We start from the raw sequence: 17,950 nt of genomic DNA, 5'->3' as shown, positions 1-17,950 counted from the left end.
GGTGGAGGGGCAGAATGCAGGGGGGGAGTATGTGGGGAGGGGGAATGTGGAGTGGGGGGTGAATGTGGGTCGGGAGGGGGAATGCAGTTCAGGGGGCAACTCACCACCTGAGTGAGTGGGGGGGGGGGCAAGTGGAGAGTGTGGGTCGGGGCAACTCACCACCCGGGGTGGGAGAGTGGGTCAGAGGGCAACTCACTGCCCAGAGGTCAGAGGGCAACTCACTGCCCGAGTGTCAGGGGCAGCTCACCGCCTGTGGATCAGAGGGCAACTTACTGCCCGAGGGGCTGGTCAGAGAGAAACTCACCACCCAGGGGTCGGGGGGCAATCCAACAGCTGGGGGTCAGGGAGCAACTCACCATTTGAGGGTTGGGGGCAACTCACCGCCCAAGAGTCAGGTGGCAACTCACCAACTGGGGGGCAGTTCAGGGCTCTTCTCCCCCAGATTATCATAGAGGAAATGTATTAAGTCAGATTGTTTCCCTGAATCCACCCAGTCATTGCCTTGTACAATCTGCTCTCTCTGGCAGTGACCATCGAGTGGCAGGAAAGGGATTCCTTTTCTCAGAAACAGTTTCACAAACTGTTCTGATGTTTCTTAAGATATTGGGTGTTTGGGTGAAATGATTACAGTACAGAGGAGAAATATTTGAAGAGCATCAGTAGATGTCATGTGTCAGGGTTTGGGTGTGGTTACTGATATTTATCATGCTTCTGCTGCCACCTAAACATGAGTGGTTTCCCATCGCTGTAATGTTGTAACTTTACTGAAGTGATGTATTATTACACAAGGTAAAAATATCACTGATCCTCAAATGGTTCGCTCTCGTGGTAGCTCTTACACAACTGATATAAATAAACATCAATCAAGCGGTTAAAGAAACTCATTATTCGTTGGAGTACTGATTTTTGTTTAGATATGTACTAGAGATCATTTTCATATTCAAGATTTCAGAAATTAATTCAATGGATTGAAAAATAATGTGCAATTGAGTAACTTTAAATTGAGTTTTTTTTTGTAGTCCTGCTTCTGTTGCTAACCACTTGTATATTGGTCATTTATGAATCCTTCTGATGTTTTGCAGCACCAGCCATGTCCTTTTTACTGCAACTCCTTGAAGGAAAGTAGGATTTCAGATTTGCTATCTTCAATGTGTATTTCAATATACTCAACAATGCTTTTGAAATTAAAATTTCACTGCTTCAGACACTGTTGACAGGGCCCTCGATCACGTCCGTCCCATTTCCTGCACTTCTGTTCTCACCCCTTCCCCTCTCTCCCAGAGCCACAGAGGGATAGGGTTCTCCTTGTATTCACCTGCCAGCATCCACATTCAACAAATCATCCTCCCACCAAACACACCCATCTTCTCCCCTTGCAGCACCCTGCTCCACTCCAATCACTTTACGCCCCCTCCCTTTCCTGCAGTATCTTCCCATGCAAGTGCAGTAGATGAAACGCCTGCTCTTTTATCTATTCTCTTCCCACCATACACAGCCCCAAACACTCCTTCCAGGTGAAACAGCAACTTACTGGCACTCCTTTCAATTTAGAATACTGCATTCTCTGTTAATGTTGCGGTCTCCTCTACTTTGGGGAGGCCAAACACAGGTTAGGTGATTGCTTTGAGGTACACATACATTTGGTCCACAAGTGATTTCCAGCATCTGCAGTATTTTGCTTCTGTATTGCTGATTTTATTGTCGGACAGGAATATAAAAAACAGTGTAAATAAAATACAACTGAGTTGTGTAATCCTTTCAATGACATGAACCTATATAGCACACACATTTCAATCACCTTTGTGGCTATTTTTTAATGGAATTCAAAGAGTTGATCTTGGGGGGGTGGAATGAAGGAAGTTATTCTGAGGCTACAGTTGCAGAATTTAAAATTGATTGCACATCAAGCAAAACCATGTAGGAAGCAAGATAAAATAAAATGTCTCCAACAGGAACAACTAAAAGGAGAGCAGGAAACTTCTCAGAGAGTGATATAAATATTTCATCCTGAAATTAGGCACACGAGAAATGCAAGTGACAGTGAAGGAAGGGAGGGAGGGGGTTAAAGAAACCCACCAAAACAGCAACCAGAACCACGTGGAAAGAGCTGACGCAAGCAGTGAATGGCAACTGTCTAAGACCCAGCATCTCGCTCTAGTTTGGGAAGAAAATGCAAGCTTTTATTCATCTATATTTTAAACTTTACAAACTGCGGGTGGATAATCACCATAAAGGTGCAAACACATAAGCCCGATTTTAACGGGGGAGGGTGGGGGACGAGGGTCAAGGGTAGGACCGACAGGATGAGCAATGGCTCACCGACTTAAAGCCTGGGCCATTTTAACTCTCAGGTCTTATTTAAGTAAGTTAGGCCTGACTCCCTATGGTGAGGACACCACATACTGCCTTGAAACGTACCTATTGAAATGGTGTGTGGTGTGGTATCTGGATCAAGTGAGTGCCCTGTAGTCGATATTTTAACCCACTGTACAGCACGTTCTCATTGACAATAGGCAGGGGGTTTAAGTTGGAGCTTTAAGGGTATAACTTTGTGAACTAAATGCACTACAGATTCCCTCACCATGGAGGAAGAAAATGATATAGCTGTAGAATCCTGTAATGAAAGAATGTTCCATGAAACAATTTTTCCATGGGTACCCTAGAAGAGAATTGTTTACAGATCTCCAATAGTCATCAAATGAAGTTGCCTGTGCCTGAAAGTAGCAGGATGTTTTTGTGTTCATGCAGGAAAAAATTGGCACAGAATTCATAAGTGAGAAGCTACATTAGGAAGAAGAGCAGACTTCTGTCAATTACCACACAAGAGATGGAGGGAATGGAATGGGGAGGGAGGTTACATTTTTTTGAGTGTAACCTTTCTTTAGATTTGAAAACCCAAAGAAAAGTGAGCATTTTCGCAGTTCGGAAACAAAAAACAGAAGTGGAAAGACAACAGATTACCAATCATGCAGAGGAAGTTAGTGGAGAAGTGATTTCATCCAGAATGCTGGCCTGCACTTTAATTTTCTGGGCTACCCATTTCCAGACCACCTGCATCTGCAGGTTTTATTCCATTTCCCCCATTTTATTGTTTTCTTTCCCTCGTGTGGTGCTTATATGTCTTTTCAGCCTGCTTGTTAGTTGCACATTTTTGTTCTTTTAATGTCTTTTCATTTACTCTTTGAGGTGCTCTTTAATATCATCTAATGTTTCCATTAAACACTTTGCTGATCTTTCAAGCTAATAACTTCTTTCCTTGCTGGAGTATCTGATGTCTCCCTCCATATTTCCACACCTTTCATCTCACCTTACTAAAATGCTTGCTGAGCTTTCAGTACTGATTAAGGGTTTACATCTAAGATGTTAACTATCTACGGATGTCAATGAGCCTGTTATGTATTTTTTGCATTTTCTGTTTTGGCTTAAGATTTACAAAATCTTCTGTTTTTTATATACGGAATTTATACTGTGCTTAATCCATCACAGCAATGGTCAATATGTACAATCTAAACACTTACTTTGCTGTATCTATGTTGGGTGAATTAATACCAGAGTTTCAGCATTTCACCTGAAACCATGGGGAACAGAATTTTAACCTGAACTGTCTGTTGAAGAACTGACAGGAATTGGATACAATGCTGATTTTACACCCCGCCTGATTTTGAAGTCAATCAAGAGTATGGGAGGGGTGTAAAACCAGGATTCCACCTAATTCCATGGGTAACCCACCCAGCGTTAGGTTGGAATTGCCCTCCCCCAAATGGCTGTCAAGAGCTTTGTCCCTTCCAAACCCACTTAAAAATATCATGCAACGATCATGCCAACACTTACAGTGGTTATCCAATCTATTAGTATTGGTACACCTATCATGAAGAGCATTAACATTAGGAATTCCCTCCCCAATCCATCCAAAGGAAACTACGAGCACTCCTATCTCTGCTCAGTCCACTTAGTCTGAATATGTTTGTTGAAAAAAAGAGCACTTCCACTTAAACTGTCCAAGAAGAGTTTAATAAAATAGGCAAAGAAATGGTCTGTGTTTTAATATAGTGTACAGTTTACTGGATATAAGGTTCCTCCAGGGCTCATGCTTGAGATGAAATGGTTGTATAATGACCACATGTAACTTATTTGAGGGGTTGGAGTGAGGTGAGCTCTACAAAAGACATCTCCAACCAAGCAGGTGTGGTTGGAAGTGGCTGAGGAGGTCAGCAATAGGAGTGTGCTTTCTTCAGCCTGGAGACAGTGTGCCAAGAGGGCCCAGGACCTCAGGAGGCCAAGACAGGTCAGTGACAAAATACTTTAAGGTACCAAGCCCCATACTCTGACTTGCCCAGCATTCTTCTGCACAACATGCCCCAGGTCAACGCACCTTGTACCTCCACTCATTCCTCTCTCACCAGGCACCTCGTCGCTGTCTGAGCAGCCAACACCCACAACACAGACTCAGCCTATTGCCACCCCGCCCCCCCCCAACCCATGCCTCACAGTCACCCTCCACAAATGATGTCCTTCTCTTCTTTGCACACAAGCCATTTCAGCACCTGCACCTCTCTGCTTTCTCTCCTTGCAGTGGAAGAGAGCATACAATGGCAAGAGGCAGAGATCTGCCACGGGTGTTTGGGGACCGTCAGTGGGAATGCCGGTGTTGTCCTCCAGTGACAGTCACCTTGCCTGCTCACCTGTTCTATTGGGAAGGAATTCTTGTTCCAGGGTGCTGCAGATGTCAGCAGCGACCTGCCATGACAGCCTGAGCCTCCTGAGGCACTGGTGCTCAGACATGTCAAGAATGCTGATTCTCTGCCTGTTGATCCTGTGTTGGGGGTGTCGCCTTCTTCCAGCTGGATCTCGGTGTCCATCCCATCTGCCCTGTGGAGGGACTTATGGCTGAGGAGAATGCAGCTGCTGCTGCTGCTGCTATCCGTGTTGTTCCTGCTGGAGCAGTTGGTGGTGATGTAGCTTCTGCTCTTGACCCTCAGCAGAGGGGGAAGGTGGAGTTGCATAAGCTGCTCCCATACCATGGTGGAGGCAGGCAGCAGGGAAGTGTGGCCGAAGGTGAGTGAATTGCAACACAGGTAAGTGCTTTCCAAGAAGTTGGTAATTACCTATCAAGCAGTGAAATCAGTCTCTCAGAGAAGAAGTGCCTTGAACAGCAGTCTTGCAATGGCCACGGCTGGAGCTCTTCAATGTAACTGGTAAGGACCTTCACAGCTTGTTAGTTTCACTGAAGAAGATTTTACGGCTGTGTACACGCCTCGGTGACCCTGGCAAGTTGCTGACAGGTTGGGAAACAGGTTCATGGCCGGGAAATTCAGGATTCAGGGCTAACACAGCTAATAATTGGCTTCTTAACAACCTCAATCACTTTTACTTACCCAACAGATTCAAGAGGAGGTCCCTGCTCTCCTTCAATCCCGCCACAGGGAAAGCTGGAAGAGAGCAAGATCAGGTCAGGATCCCGACCCGATCTCAATTTCTGGGACATTCCCACCCTGTAGCCCCCGAACCCGCCTCCAACAAGCTGGGAAGATTCTGTCCTATGACCCCCATTTGCACCGTCCCTTAAACAGCCAATCTTGCAAAGTCCTGGGAGAGGTCATCTCAGTTCTCTCTTTCGAGAACAGTGCATGGCACAAGGCAATCAAGAGAAAAGGTGAAAATGAGGGAAATAGAAAGATCATGGTGAAAAATAGTTATTAATTTTACTTATTGCTAGATCATGATTACAAATGCCTTGTATAGGAGATAGGCCAATCATTAAGAAATAGGAGCAGGAGTAGGCCATATGGCCTCTCAAGCCTTCTCTGCCATTTTATAAGATCATGGCTGAACTTTTTCTTCTGCGTCAATGTACTTTTCCGTTCAATTCCTATCTCCCTTGATTCCCTTAGAGTCCAAAAATCTATCAGTCTCAGCCTTGAAGATACTCAACAATGAAGCATCCACAGTCCTCTGGGTTAGAGATTCACAATCCCGAGTGAACAAATTAATCATAATTACAGTCCAAAATGGCTGTCCCCTTATCCTGGGACTATGCCTGCTAGTTCTGGACTCTCCAGTCAGGGGAAACAGCCTCTCAGTATTGGCCCTGTCAAGCCCCCTTCAGAATTTTATATGTTTCAATGAGATCGCCTCTCATTCTTCTAAACCCGAGAGCATATAGGCCCAATTTACTCAATCTCTTCCCATAAGACAACCCTCTCATCCGAGGAATCAATCTAGTGAATGTTTGTTGCATCCCCTCCAAGGCAAGTGTATCCTTCCTTAGACATGGAGACTAAAATTGTGCACAGTACTCCAGGTGTGGTCTCAACAATGCTCTACACAATCACAGCAAGGCTTCCTTCCTCTTCTACTCCAACTCCCTTGCAATAAAGGGCAACAGACTATCTATAAGAAACATAAGCTTTAATCAATTGTGTGACTTTGTTTTGTAAATTAATATGGTCGGGTTCATTATGTTCAGCTAATGCATCTTCCAAATCTACCCAGAATTTCTCAAGCATGTTTATTTCAAACTCCTTGTGCCACACTCCCTCAATTCCACCATTGGTTCCTCCTTTTTTCCCTGGAGCACCCTTCCCCGAACCACTCCAGCTTTCCATTGCACACTCCATTTGCAAAAATCTCCTGAAAACCCTCCTCTTGTATTATACTGTTTGCTCACATCCTATTTTTCTTACCCTTTTACCCTCCTACTTGGCACCCACGGTCCTTTCTCCACCTTGGAAAATGTTTCAAAATGTCCTCTGTACACAAGGACAACTATGGAAATATGTCATTTCAGGGATTTTTTGTTCTTTGTATTAGAACAAAGGAAGAGGTGTATAAATGAAAAATCACACGGAGTCATGATGCTTGAGAAAATAATCTGCTTTAATCAAAGCTTTGATTTAAAATACATTATATACACAAATAGTATGGATTAAAGGAAGAATGACAAAGAATCATTTTGATAAATTAAGAACTATAAGTTCACCATCAGATATTTTTCTTAAAATAAGAGACAGTGGAAATCAAGCATTGTAATGCACAGCACTGCCTCAGTATCATTGGTATTTGACCATTCCATGGAACGATAACCAATAACGATAACGATTCAGGAGAAGGTGGAAAAAATTGCCAATATAAAGAGAGAGAGAAAAAATGGAATCACGCTCTTATAAAAATTGAAATATTTACTGAGTCAAAATTACTTTAAAATCCTTTCATCTGCTGTAAATGTGGAACTGTGATGACTTCACTAGAGATGTCGACCTGGAGGAGTAGCTGGTGTGAAGGGGTTACATTAACCCCAATAGATACACAGGATTTCTTTGCTGGTTTTACAATTTCATCTTGCAGTCTCAGTAACTCATCCACCATTTTCTCCCAATGAAGTTATCAACACACTATTTGTAGGAAAATATGAAACCAGAAAGTGAAAATAAAAGCAGCATAACAGTTACTTCTAATTCTTCATAATGGATTTTGATGTAAGTGAAAAATATAATAGCATATGGGGGAATTTATGCAATGGCGGCCACACTTAATGATTTAAAAAATGTTTCCTTGGACTTTAGAAGCTCCACTGCACACAATTCCTCAGCTAATTGGTGTGCTTTTGGCAGAATAATTATCTTTCTACAATCAAATGGTATTCCTTGTGCAAATAAGGATCTGCTTCTGTATGTAGCTTAGATTTCTTTGTGTTGAGAGATGTACTGTGGGACACAGATCAGACTTAAGGTTTGTTGTGATATGGTGATGTTGAGCTGATGATGATTGATGCATATCATGACAGTCTGTCTTGCAAATGGCATTTTAAGACAGTCCAATCCCCACGAGGAGAGCAATCAGAAATGCCAAGTTTCCACACAGGTACAAAATCAATATGAGCAAGTTGGGCTGCACCTGTAAAAAAATGGCAAAATTATCACTAAATCAAACCAGCAGCAATTCTTGTCTGCCTCTGAATCACATGCAGCTAGTTAACCCATTTTTTAGAGCAACAAGTTGGTGGATTCCCAGAAAAAGCTATGGCTCAATAACTGTCACATTAATCTTACATCAATTCTCCCAATTCCTCAGCTGGTTAAGGTGCTGAACGATGTGGTCATACAGCCAGGAAAGCCCCAGGTTCAAACCTCAGTCATTGTGGAATTAGCTGAGGCACTAGTAGGGGTTGCTATCAAGTGATATTCAGTGTTAGAGAGGAGAAAACTGACTAAGGTTCTCACTCCTGATCACCTCTCTCAAAAACTGTGCATGTGTGAACAATACAGGCACGATTTGGTTCCTGTGTGATGCTGCCACATGGTCAAATATCCTGCTAATACTTCACTGTCTAGCTGCAAGATGGCCTGCCCGCTCCAGGCCAATCAAGGCCCTTAAGTGACCATTTAATGGCCACTTAAAGGCCTTCGCCCACCTCCATGCAGATTTTACGCATGGCAAGCAGGCGTCCTGGAGCTGGGAAAAGCTGCCTGGGAAAAGCAGGCCCCCACTTCCCCAACCACCCCCAAGACCCAACACGCCCCCCATCCCCGCAAACAACCACCCTTGCCTCGACGGAGCCTGACTGATTACTCCCGGCAAGGCAACCAAAACTTACCTTATTTCCCGGCTCCCAGGCATCCTGTCTTCATGCTGGGCTGTGGTCCCAGCAGTGACCACCGCTCCCAGCGACGCTGCTGGGACTAAGAGTTGCCGGTCCTTTGATTGGCCAGCAGCTCTATTAAGCGGGACTTCCTATCTCAAGCGGATAGAAGTCACGCCTTAGAGCAATTAAAGCCTGGGGACCCGTAAAATACGGAACGGATCCCTGCTCCGCTATTCAGTGTGACCATGGTTGATCTTCTGCCTCAACTCCACTTTCCTGCCTGCCCCCCATATTCACTGATTCCCTGAGAGATCAAAAATCTGTCTATCTCTCTCTCTCTTTGGCCTCCTTATCTCGAGAGACAATGGGTAAGCGCCTGGAGGTGGTTAGTGGCTTGTGAAGCAGTGCCTGGAGTGGCTATAAAGGCCAATTCTCGAGTGACAGGCTCTTCCACAGGTGCTGCAGAAAAATTTGTTTGTCGGGGCTATTACACAGTTGGCTCTCCCCTTGCACTTTTGTCTTTTTTCCTGCCAACTGCTAAGTCTCTTCGACTCGCCACACTTTAGCCCCGCCTTTATGGCTGCCCGCCAGCTCTGGTGAACGCTGGCAACTGACTCCCACGACTTGTGATCAATGTCACAGGACTTCATGTCGCATTTGCAGATATCTTTAAAGCGGAGACATGGATGGCCGGTGGGTCTGATACCAGTGGCGAGCTTGCTGTACAACGTGTCTTTGGGGATCCTGCCATCTTCCATGCAGCTCACATGGCCAAGCCATCTCAAGCGCCGCTGACTCAGTAGTGTGTATAAGCTGGGGATGTTGGCCGCCTCGAGGACTTCTGTGTTGGAGATACGGTCCTGCCACCTGATGCCAAGTATTCTCCGGAGGCAGATAAGATGGAATGAATTGAGACGTCGCTCTTGGCTGACATACGTTGTCTATCTCAGCCTTCAACATATTCAATGAAGGAGCATCCACAACACTCTGGGGTAAAGAATTCCAAAGATTCACAACCTTCTGAAAGAAGAACTTTCTCCTCATCTCAGTCCTAAATGATCAACCCGTTCTCCTGCAGCTCTACTCCCATGTTCTAGATTCCCCAAACAGGAGAAACAACCTCTCAGTGTCCACTCTGTCAAGCCCCTTCAGCATCTTATGGGTTTCAATGAGATTACCTCTCATTGTACTAAACTCCAGACATTACAGGCAGAATTTACTCATCTTCGCATCATAGAACAACCTTCTCATCCCAGAAACCAGTCTAGTGGCCCTTGATGCTACAGCCTCTAAGGCAAGTATATCCTTCCTTAGATATGGAAACCAAAACTGCACACAGTAGTCCAGGTGCGGTCTCAACAAAGCCCTATAGAATTGTAGCAAGACTTCCTTGTTCTTGTACTCCAGTCCCCTTGCAAGAAAGACCAACATGCCATTTACCTTCCTAATTGTGTACCTGCATGTTAACTATTTGTGTTCCTTGTACGAGTGCAACTCTCTCTGAACATCAACATTTGACAGTGATTGCACTTTAAAAGTAATCTTTGCCTGTGAAGTTGAGAAGCACTACATTAATGCAAGTTCTTTGTTCTTTCTATATCCCTCAGCTTCATAAGCACAAAAGGGACACAAAGAACTAATGAATTGGGCAAGCTACCAGAGGATAACTGGCACCCATGCGCCTATCTAGTAAGAAGCCAACAACGTTAGGAGAGGAGCAGTGGAAGGAATGGCAAAAAAAAATTGAGCTGGAAAAGAGCCACATTCCTCTGCTTCCAACATGGTTAATATTGGATTAAGGAACTTTGCACTGCTAGATTTAATTTGCCCTTTGTTCCCCTATATCAGTATTAATATGCTGATTGCTCACACACTTAAGATACCAAGGTGTTTCCTTCAAACATTACTGTTCATAAGAACATGAAAAATAGGAGCAGGAGCAGACTATCTGGACCTTTGAGCCTACTCTGCCATGCCATACCATCAAGTCTGATCTTCTGCATCAACAAACCTTCATACCTGCTCCCCATATCCTTTGATATCTCGAGAGATCAATAATTGTTCTATCTCAGCCTTTAATATACTCAAGGACAGAGCATCTGCAACTCTCTGGGCTAGAGAATTCCAAAGATTCACAATACTCTGAGTGAAGAAAACTGTCCTCATGTCGTTCCTAAATAATCAACCCTTTCTCCTAAGACTGTTCTAAATTCCTTTCTCCTAAGACTATTCTAAATTCCCCAGCCAGGGAAACAACCTCTCCCTTGTCAAGCCCCTTCTGCATCTTGTATGCTTCAATGAGATCACTTCTGATTCTTCTAAACTCCAAAGAGTATAGATCCAATTTTCTCAGCCTCTCATCATCGGATAACATTCTCATACCAGGAACCAATCTAATGTACGTTCGCTGCACTGCCACAAAAGCATGTATCTCCTTCCTTAGATATGGAGACCAAAACTGAGCACAGCACTCCAGGTGTCTTCTCACCAAACCCCTATAAAATTTTGTCATTGAAGACTTTATTGTCCCTGTTCTTATACTCCAGTCTCTGGCAAGAAAGGACAACATGCTATTTGCCTTCCTAATTGCTTCGTGCATCTATGTTAGAGGTGTGCAACGGAAACCCGACACAAGCCCTAATTCCGGACCCGGAAGTCTGAGCCCACCCGACCCAAACCCGACACATGTCGTCGAGTCCCGTTGGGATCGAGCCAGGTGGCAGGCCTTTACATCAGTACATGGATAAAGGCCTGCTACCCGACCTGATCCCGACGGGATCTGATGGCATGTGTCGGGTTCGGGTCGGGTCAGGTCGGGCTTCTGGGTCCAGCATTTGGACTTGGGTCGGGTTTCCTTTGCACACCTCTAATCTACGTGCTAACTTTTTCTGTTCCTTATATGAGTGCACCTAATTCCCTCTGAACATCAGGATTTTTTCAGGTTTTTTTTCAGGTTTGCACTTGCTGCTGTTCAATATTCAGTGTATTTACACCTAATCTGTACTAATGCTTTGTCTTTCAACACACCATTAACATATTGTTTGCCTTTGCTCCGTGACCTTTTGGTCAGCTATGTGGCCTGGTCCAATCTGCACCTTCTCCTTTGTTATCTCTTGCCCCACCCCCACCTCACTTGCTTATAATCTGTGACTTTTCTAATATTTGTCAGTTCCGAAGAAGGGTCACTGACCCGAAACGTTAACTCTGCTTCTCTTCCCACAGATGCTGCCAGACCTGCTGAGTGATTCCAGCATTTCTTGTTTTTGTTTCAGATTTCCAGCATCCGCAGTATTTTGCTTTTATCCCTCTGAACATCATCATTTAAAAGTTTCACGCCTTTTAAAAAATGTTCTGCTTTTCTATTCCTACTATCAAAGTGAATAATGTCACACTTCCCCACACTATACACCATCTGCCACCTTGTTGGCCACTCATTTAACCTATCTGTATCTCTTTGTGTCCTCAGAGTTTACATTCCCACCTAGATTTGTATCATCAGCAAACTTGGAGACATTACGCTCAGTCACTTTCATCTGTGTCATTAAAAATCCTGTTGCTTTTGCTGGTGTGATGGAAGTCACTGCACTTCAAAAGTAATTATTGTCTGTGAAATACTTTTGGGATATCCCACATTAATACACGTTCTTTGTTCTTTCTAATGTCCCTCAGCTTCGTAAGCACAAAAGGTACTCAAAGAACAATGAATAAGGCAAGCTGCCAAGGGATGACTGGCACCTAGAGGACTAGTAAGAAGCCAAAACCTTAAGGAGAGGAACAGCAGAAGTGAAGAGAAAAGAATTAAAAAGGAAAAGCCCCACATCTGTTAATGATTCCAATAATCCATCCAAAATGTTGCAGTAAGGAATCTTGAACTGCTAGAATTAATTTGCCATTTGTTCCCCTACATCAAAATAAATGTGCTGGCATGCTCACACTTAAGATAACTTATGGTTCAATACACATAAAAGAAAATTTCCTCTACCATGATGTTGCTTTCAATCATTACTGATCATAAGAACATGAGAAATAGGAGCAGGTGCAGACCATATGAAACTTTGAGATTTCTCTGCCATTCAATGCGATAAAGGTTGATCTTCTGCCTCAACTGACTTTCCCACATTCTCTTCATATCCCCTTGATTCCCTGAGATCAAGAAACATTCTATCTCAGCCTTGACTGTACTCAATGACGGAGCATCCACATCTCTATTGGGTGGCGACTTCCTGAGGTTCACAACCCTCTGAGTGAAGAAATTTCTCCTCATCTTAGTCCTAAATGCCCTTCTCCTTATTCCAACACTTTTTCCCCTGGTTCTGGACTCCCCAGCCAGGGGAAACATTCTTCCTGCATCAACCATGTAGAGCCCTAGAAGAATTTTGTATGTTTAAATGAGATCACCTCTCATTCTTCTAAACTCCAGAGAAAAAAGGCCCAGTCTATTTCATCTTTCCTTATAGGACGAACCCTCCATCACAGGAATTAATTTGGTGAACCTTTGCTGCACTCCCCCTATGGCAAGTATATCTTTCCTTAGGTAAAGAGACCAAAATTGCACACTATACTCCAGGTGCGGTCACACCAAGGCTCTATATAATTGCAGTAAGACATTTTTACTCCTATACTCAAATTCTCTTGTAATGAAGGCCAACATACAATTTGTCTTCTGTTACGATAAAGGCGGGAGGAGTGCACTGTTTATTCTAGTTCCACTTCTCCACAGGTCACAACATATATTTAAATTTTTTCCCACTTACTGATACTGTCAATCATAGACTCTATTTTTATCCCAGAATAAAACACACCAACCAGATTTCTTTAATAAACAACAAAATTATCAGTTTATTATAAAACAAGTCTTAACCAGTAATGAAGTAAAGCATAAACACACAGATTGAAATATTAAAGATCTCTGTTTACCTTAGCCCCTCACACTCACACACACACGTACACTGGTTAACCAGAAAAATAAAGGGATTTTTGTTTTTAGAGCTCTATTACAGACAAAGAAAACTTGGGCTGAATACTTCCTCATTCTTGAATAAACAGCAGATGAGATATTTTGTGTTCCAAAACTGGAAAACAGTCTGGCCTCCCAGTACACGTAGATGGGCCACTGGGATCTTTTAGAACAGTTCTTTTCAGATGGCAGTGAGAATTAATTTAGCAGGCTTTTCTTCAAAGACAGGAGATGAAATGAATTGACACAATGGACTTCTCAGGGTCTTTTAGAGAGGTGCTGGACAGCTGAGCTGGGTTGTGGTCTTCTTCCTTGGGAATTTTCTTCTCTCCTTGGAAGTTCTCTTCCTTTTTATGCAGTTCAACTGCAATTCAAAACAATTCAAAACCGAAACTGACAACAGGAGGTCAACCTTTTGACCTCCATCAATCTTGACCTGTCGCTTCTTTGCAAACAATTTCTCCAGGTGTCCAAAGTTGCCTGTTGTTTAATGAGCTGGAAGTCAGGTGGTTTCCCGGAAAGGATTGTTGTTGTTGCTGGAAGTCAGGTGGTTTCCCGGAAGGGCTTGTTTTCCTCACAAAACCTCTCAGTGCCCCTTTTAAAAACGGCTGCGTTTGCTGACAACGCAACCACTAGGCAAACTAACCTTACATTAAGTTGGATGGAAGCCCAGTAATAGGCTGCTATGTAGTTATAAGATACTAACTGCAATCCTCAGATCCATTTAATATTCCAGTAATCCTATTAAATACAAAAGGAATTTTATAATTGAATTTCCATTGGAAGATAGTGAATTGTCACCTCCATGGAAAATCGGGCAGAGTATAAAATGTGCCGCCAATTCGTTATCGTGATTCGTTTATATGACTGACCAGGATTGATTTCACCCGAAAGCAGCTACTAGCTCCCGCCCCACTGGCCGCTCTCCCCACTCGGCAACTTGCTTTCTCCCCCTCCTCCCTACCGGCTGCTTCACCCCCTCACCACCGCACCCCCCCCCCCCACCCCCCCACCACCGCTGCTTGCTCCAGACCTCGCTGCTCCCCCCCACTTCCCTGGCCAATTGTTCCCCGCTCGCACCACCCTACTCTCCAGCCACCTGCTCCCTGCATCGCCCCCCGCCTCCAGCCACTAGCTCCAGGCCGCACCGCTTCCCTCCTCTCGGCCACTCATTCCTAAGTTTGATCAGTCTCCACGCACCACTCGAAGAAGCAAGGCGAGCCGCAAGGGGTGACGTAGGAGCGTGCGGCCGAGAGGAGGAAAGCGGTGCGGGCTGGATGGGGGGGGGGGGGCAGATAAGCGGGGAGCGAGCGGCCGGAGAGCTGGGTGGCGTGAAGTGGTGACCAATTGACCAGAGGAGTGAGGGGCGGAGCAGCGAGGTCTGGAGCAAGTGGCTGAGAGGAGGAAACGTCAAGGCATGGAGCGAGATGCCGAGGGGGGAGAGTGGCTAGTGGGGCGGGAGTGAGTGACAGGGATTGAGCTCCGGCCTCAAAGTCTCCCATTCTGCCGCTTCCTCCAGCCAAGTGGGGGGGCTGGATACCCGATGACGCTTTATCGCGCATGCACGAAGATGGAGCATGTGTGGATACGCGATGACGTTAGGGCTGCGCGATGACATCATCCCACGCATGCACCACTTAGTCCTGGCAAGATGTAGCTGTGCACGTGCGCAGCTTGGCGCTCTCTGATGATGTCAGCAGGCCGCTGCGTTGTCAGGAATCACTTTGTTTAAAAAACATTTCCAGGGACTGTTTTGCAAAGTCAAGTGGCCTTTACATGACCCCCTTTGAAAATGCCAAAGTTAACATTTCTTCAATCTTTCAAAAATGAATCCTCAAAAAGTATATTTTCCAAAACAGAGAGGCACTTTCGTAACACTTCTAATTGCTTGCTGTACCTGCACGTTAGCTTTCACCTTTCATTCTTCTAAACTCCAGAGATTATAAACCCAATTTATTCAGCCTCAAATCAGAGGACAACCTTCTCATCCCAGGAAGCAATGTCGTGAACCTTTGCTGTACTGCCACTAAGGCAACTATATCCCTTCCTTAGATATGGAGACCAAAACTGCACACAGTACTTGAGGTGTTGTTTCACCAGACCCCTATCCAATTTTTCCTTGACTTCCTTATTCTTGTACACCAGTCCCCTCGCATGAAAGGCCAACATGCTATTTGCCTTCCTAATTGCTTTGTGTACCTGCAGGCTAACTTTTTCTGTTCCTTGTAAGAGTACACCTAAGTCTCTCTAAGTTTCACACGTTTTTAAAAAAATGCTCTACTTTTCTATTCGTACTAACCTCACACTTCCAGACATTATACTCCACCAGCCACCTTGTTGTCCACTCATTTAATCTATCTATATTTCTTTGTGTCCTCCTCACAGTTTATACTCCCACCTAGCTTTACGTCATCAGCAAACTTGGATACATTACACTCAGTCTCTTCATCTAAGTCATTCAAAATCCTGTCGCATTTGTTTGCATAATTACAGTGATTGCACTTCAAAAGTAATCATTGTCTGTGAAATGCTTTTGGGACATTCAGTGGAGATGAGAAACACTACATTAATGCAAGTTCTTTGTTTTTTCTAATGTCCCTGAGCTTCATAAGCACAAAAGGTACCCAAAGAACAATGAATTGGGCAAGCTACCAGAGGATGACTGGTACCCATGGGACTATCCTCCAGTAGGAAGCCAACACCTAAAGGAGAGGAACAGTGGAAGTGACGAGCAAAAAATTGCGAAGGAAAAGCCCCAGTTCATCAGCTGATGTGGTTGATGTTCTAGTAAGGAACCTTGACCGTTAGATTTAATTTGCCCTTTGCTACTCTAAATTAAAATAAATATGTTGGAACTCCCACACTTAAGATAAGTTATGTTTCAGTGCAGATAAGAGACAATTCTCTATACCATGTTGTTGCTTTCAATCATTACTGATCATAAGAACATGAAAAATAGGAGGTGTAAACCATATGTTCCTTTCAGCCTGCTCCGCCATTCAGTGTGATCATGGTTGATCTTTTGCCTCAATTCCACTTTCCCGCCTGCTCCCTATATTCCTTGATTTCCTGAGCGATCAAATATCTGTCTATTTCAGCCTTCAACATACTCAACGATGGAGCATCCACAACCCTCTGGGGTAGCAAATTCCTAAGATTCACAACCTTCTGAGTGAAGAAATTTCGCCTTATTTCAGACCTAAATAATTGATCCCTTCTCCTGAAGCTCTGCTCCCATGTTCTAGATTCCACAGCCAGGAGAAACAATCTCTTAGATTGGGTGACGACTTTGCGGAACATCTCCACTCAGTTCGCAAGCATCACCCCAAGCCTCCGGTTGCTTACCATTTCAATTCACCACCCTGCTCTCATGTCCACATTTTAGTCCTTGGCTTGCTGTTGTGTTCCAGTGAACACCAACGAAAGCTCGAAGAACAACTCATCTTCTGATTAGGCACTCTACCGTCTTTCGGACTCAACATCAAGTTCATCAATTTTAGAGAAAAACTGGTCTTTTTTATTATTTTTTTTTAACCATGTGCCTACCTAAAAATTGGTTTGCCATGTTTGTGCTTTTGGACACAGCTGATCATTATTCTGCTATTAGCACTCTCTCTCTCTCTGGATTAATGCTTTGTCTTTCACCACAACTATTAGCAGTCCCTTCGCCTTTGTCACATGACACCTTGTCACTTAATCTCTCCTGTCCTCTGCCCTATGAGACACCTTCCCTTTTGTTCCCAGTCACACAACCACCCCCCCCCCCCCACCCCACTTCACTTGCTTGAAACATATTACATGTCTAACCTTTGCCAGCGCTGACAAAAGGTCACAGACCTCAAACATGAATTCAGCTTCTCTCTCCACAGATGTTGCCAGACCTGCTGAGCACAAAAGGGACACAAAGAAAAATGAATTGGGCAAGCTACCAGAGGTTGACTGGCAGCCATGGGTCTATCCCCTAGCAGGAAGCCAACAAATTAAGGACAGGAGCAGTGGAAGGAATGACAAAAAAATTGAGCTGGAAAAACCCTACATTCCTCTGCTCATGGTTCTAATGATCCTTCCAACATGGTTGATGTTGGATTAAGGAACCTTGAACTGCTAGGTTTAATTTGCCATTTGTTCCCCTATATCAATATTAATGTGCTGATTGCTCACCTTTCAGATAAACTATGGTTCAATGCACATAAAAGACAATTTCCTATGTCAAGATGTTGCTTTCAATCATTACTGATCATAGGAAAATGAAAAATAGGAGCAGCAGCTGACTATCTGGACCTTTGAGCATGCAATGCCATTCAATATGATCAAGGCTGATCTTCGGCCTCAACTAACCTTCTCTCCTACCCTCCATATCCTTTGATTTCTTGATAGATCAAGAATCATTCCATTTCAGCCTTGATTATGCT

General features: G+C 44.1%; 1 protein-coding gene across 1 annotated transcript in view; it reads right to left on the bottom strand.

Moving 5' to 3' along the window:
• Positions 1 to 6,924: 6,924 nt before the first annotated feature.
• The window catches only part of zgc:163022 (putative ferric-chelate reductase 1), an 87,634-nt gene continuing 76,608 nt past the window's right edge, over positions 6,925 to 17,950 (bottom strand). The window contains exon 16 of the mRNA XM_068036364.1: positions 6,925 to 7,893. Within this exon, the coding sequence (XP_067892465.1) occupies positions 7,804 to 7,893 (90 nt within the window). The 3' untranslated portion in view covers positions 6,925 to 7,803. The remainder of the gene's footprint in view (positions 7,894 to 17,950) is intronic.

This window comes from Heterodontus francisci, chromosome 8 (assembly GCF_036365525.1).
Source record: "Heterodontus francisci isolate sHetFra1 chromosome 8, sHetFra1.hap1, whole genome shotgun sequence".
NCBI lineage: Eukaryota > Metazoa > Chordata > Chondrichthyes > Heterodontiformes > Heterodontidae > Heterodontus > Heterodontus francisci.
This window is presented reverse-complemented; position numbering and strand designations above follow the sequence as displayed.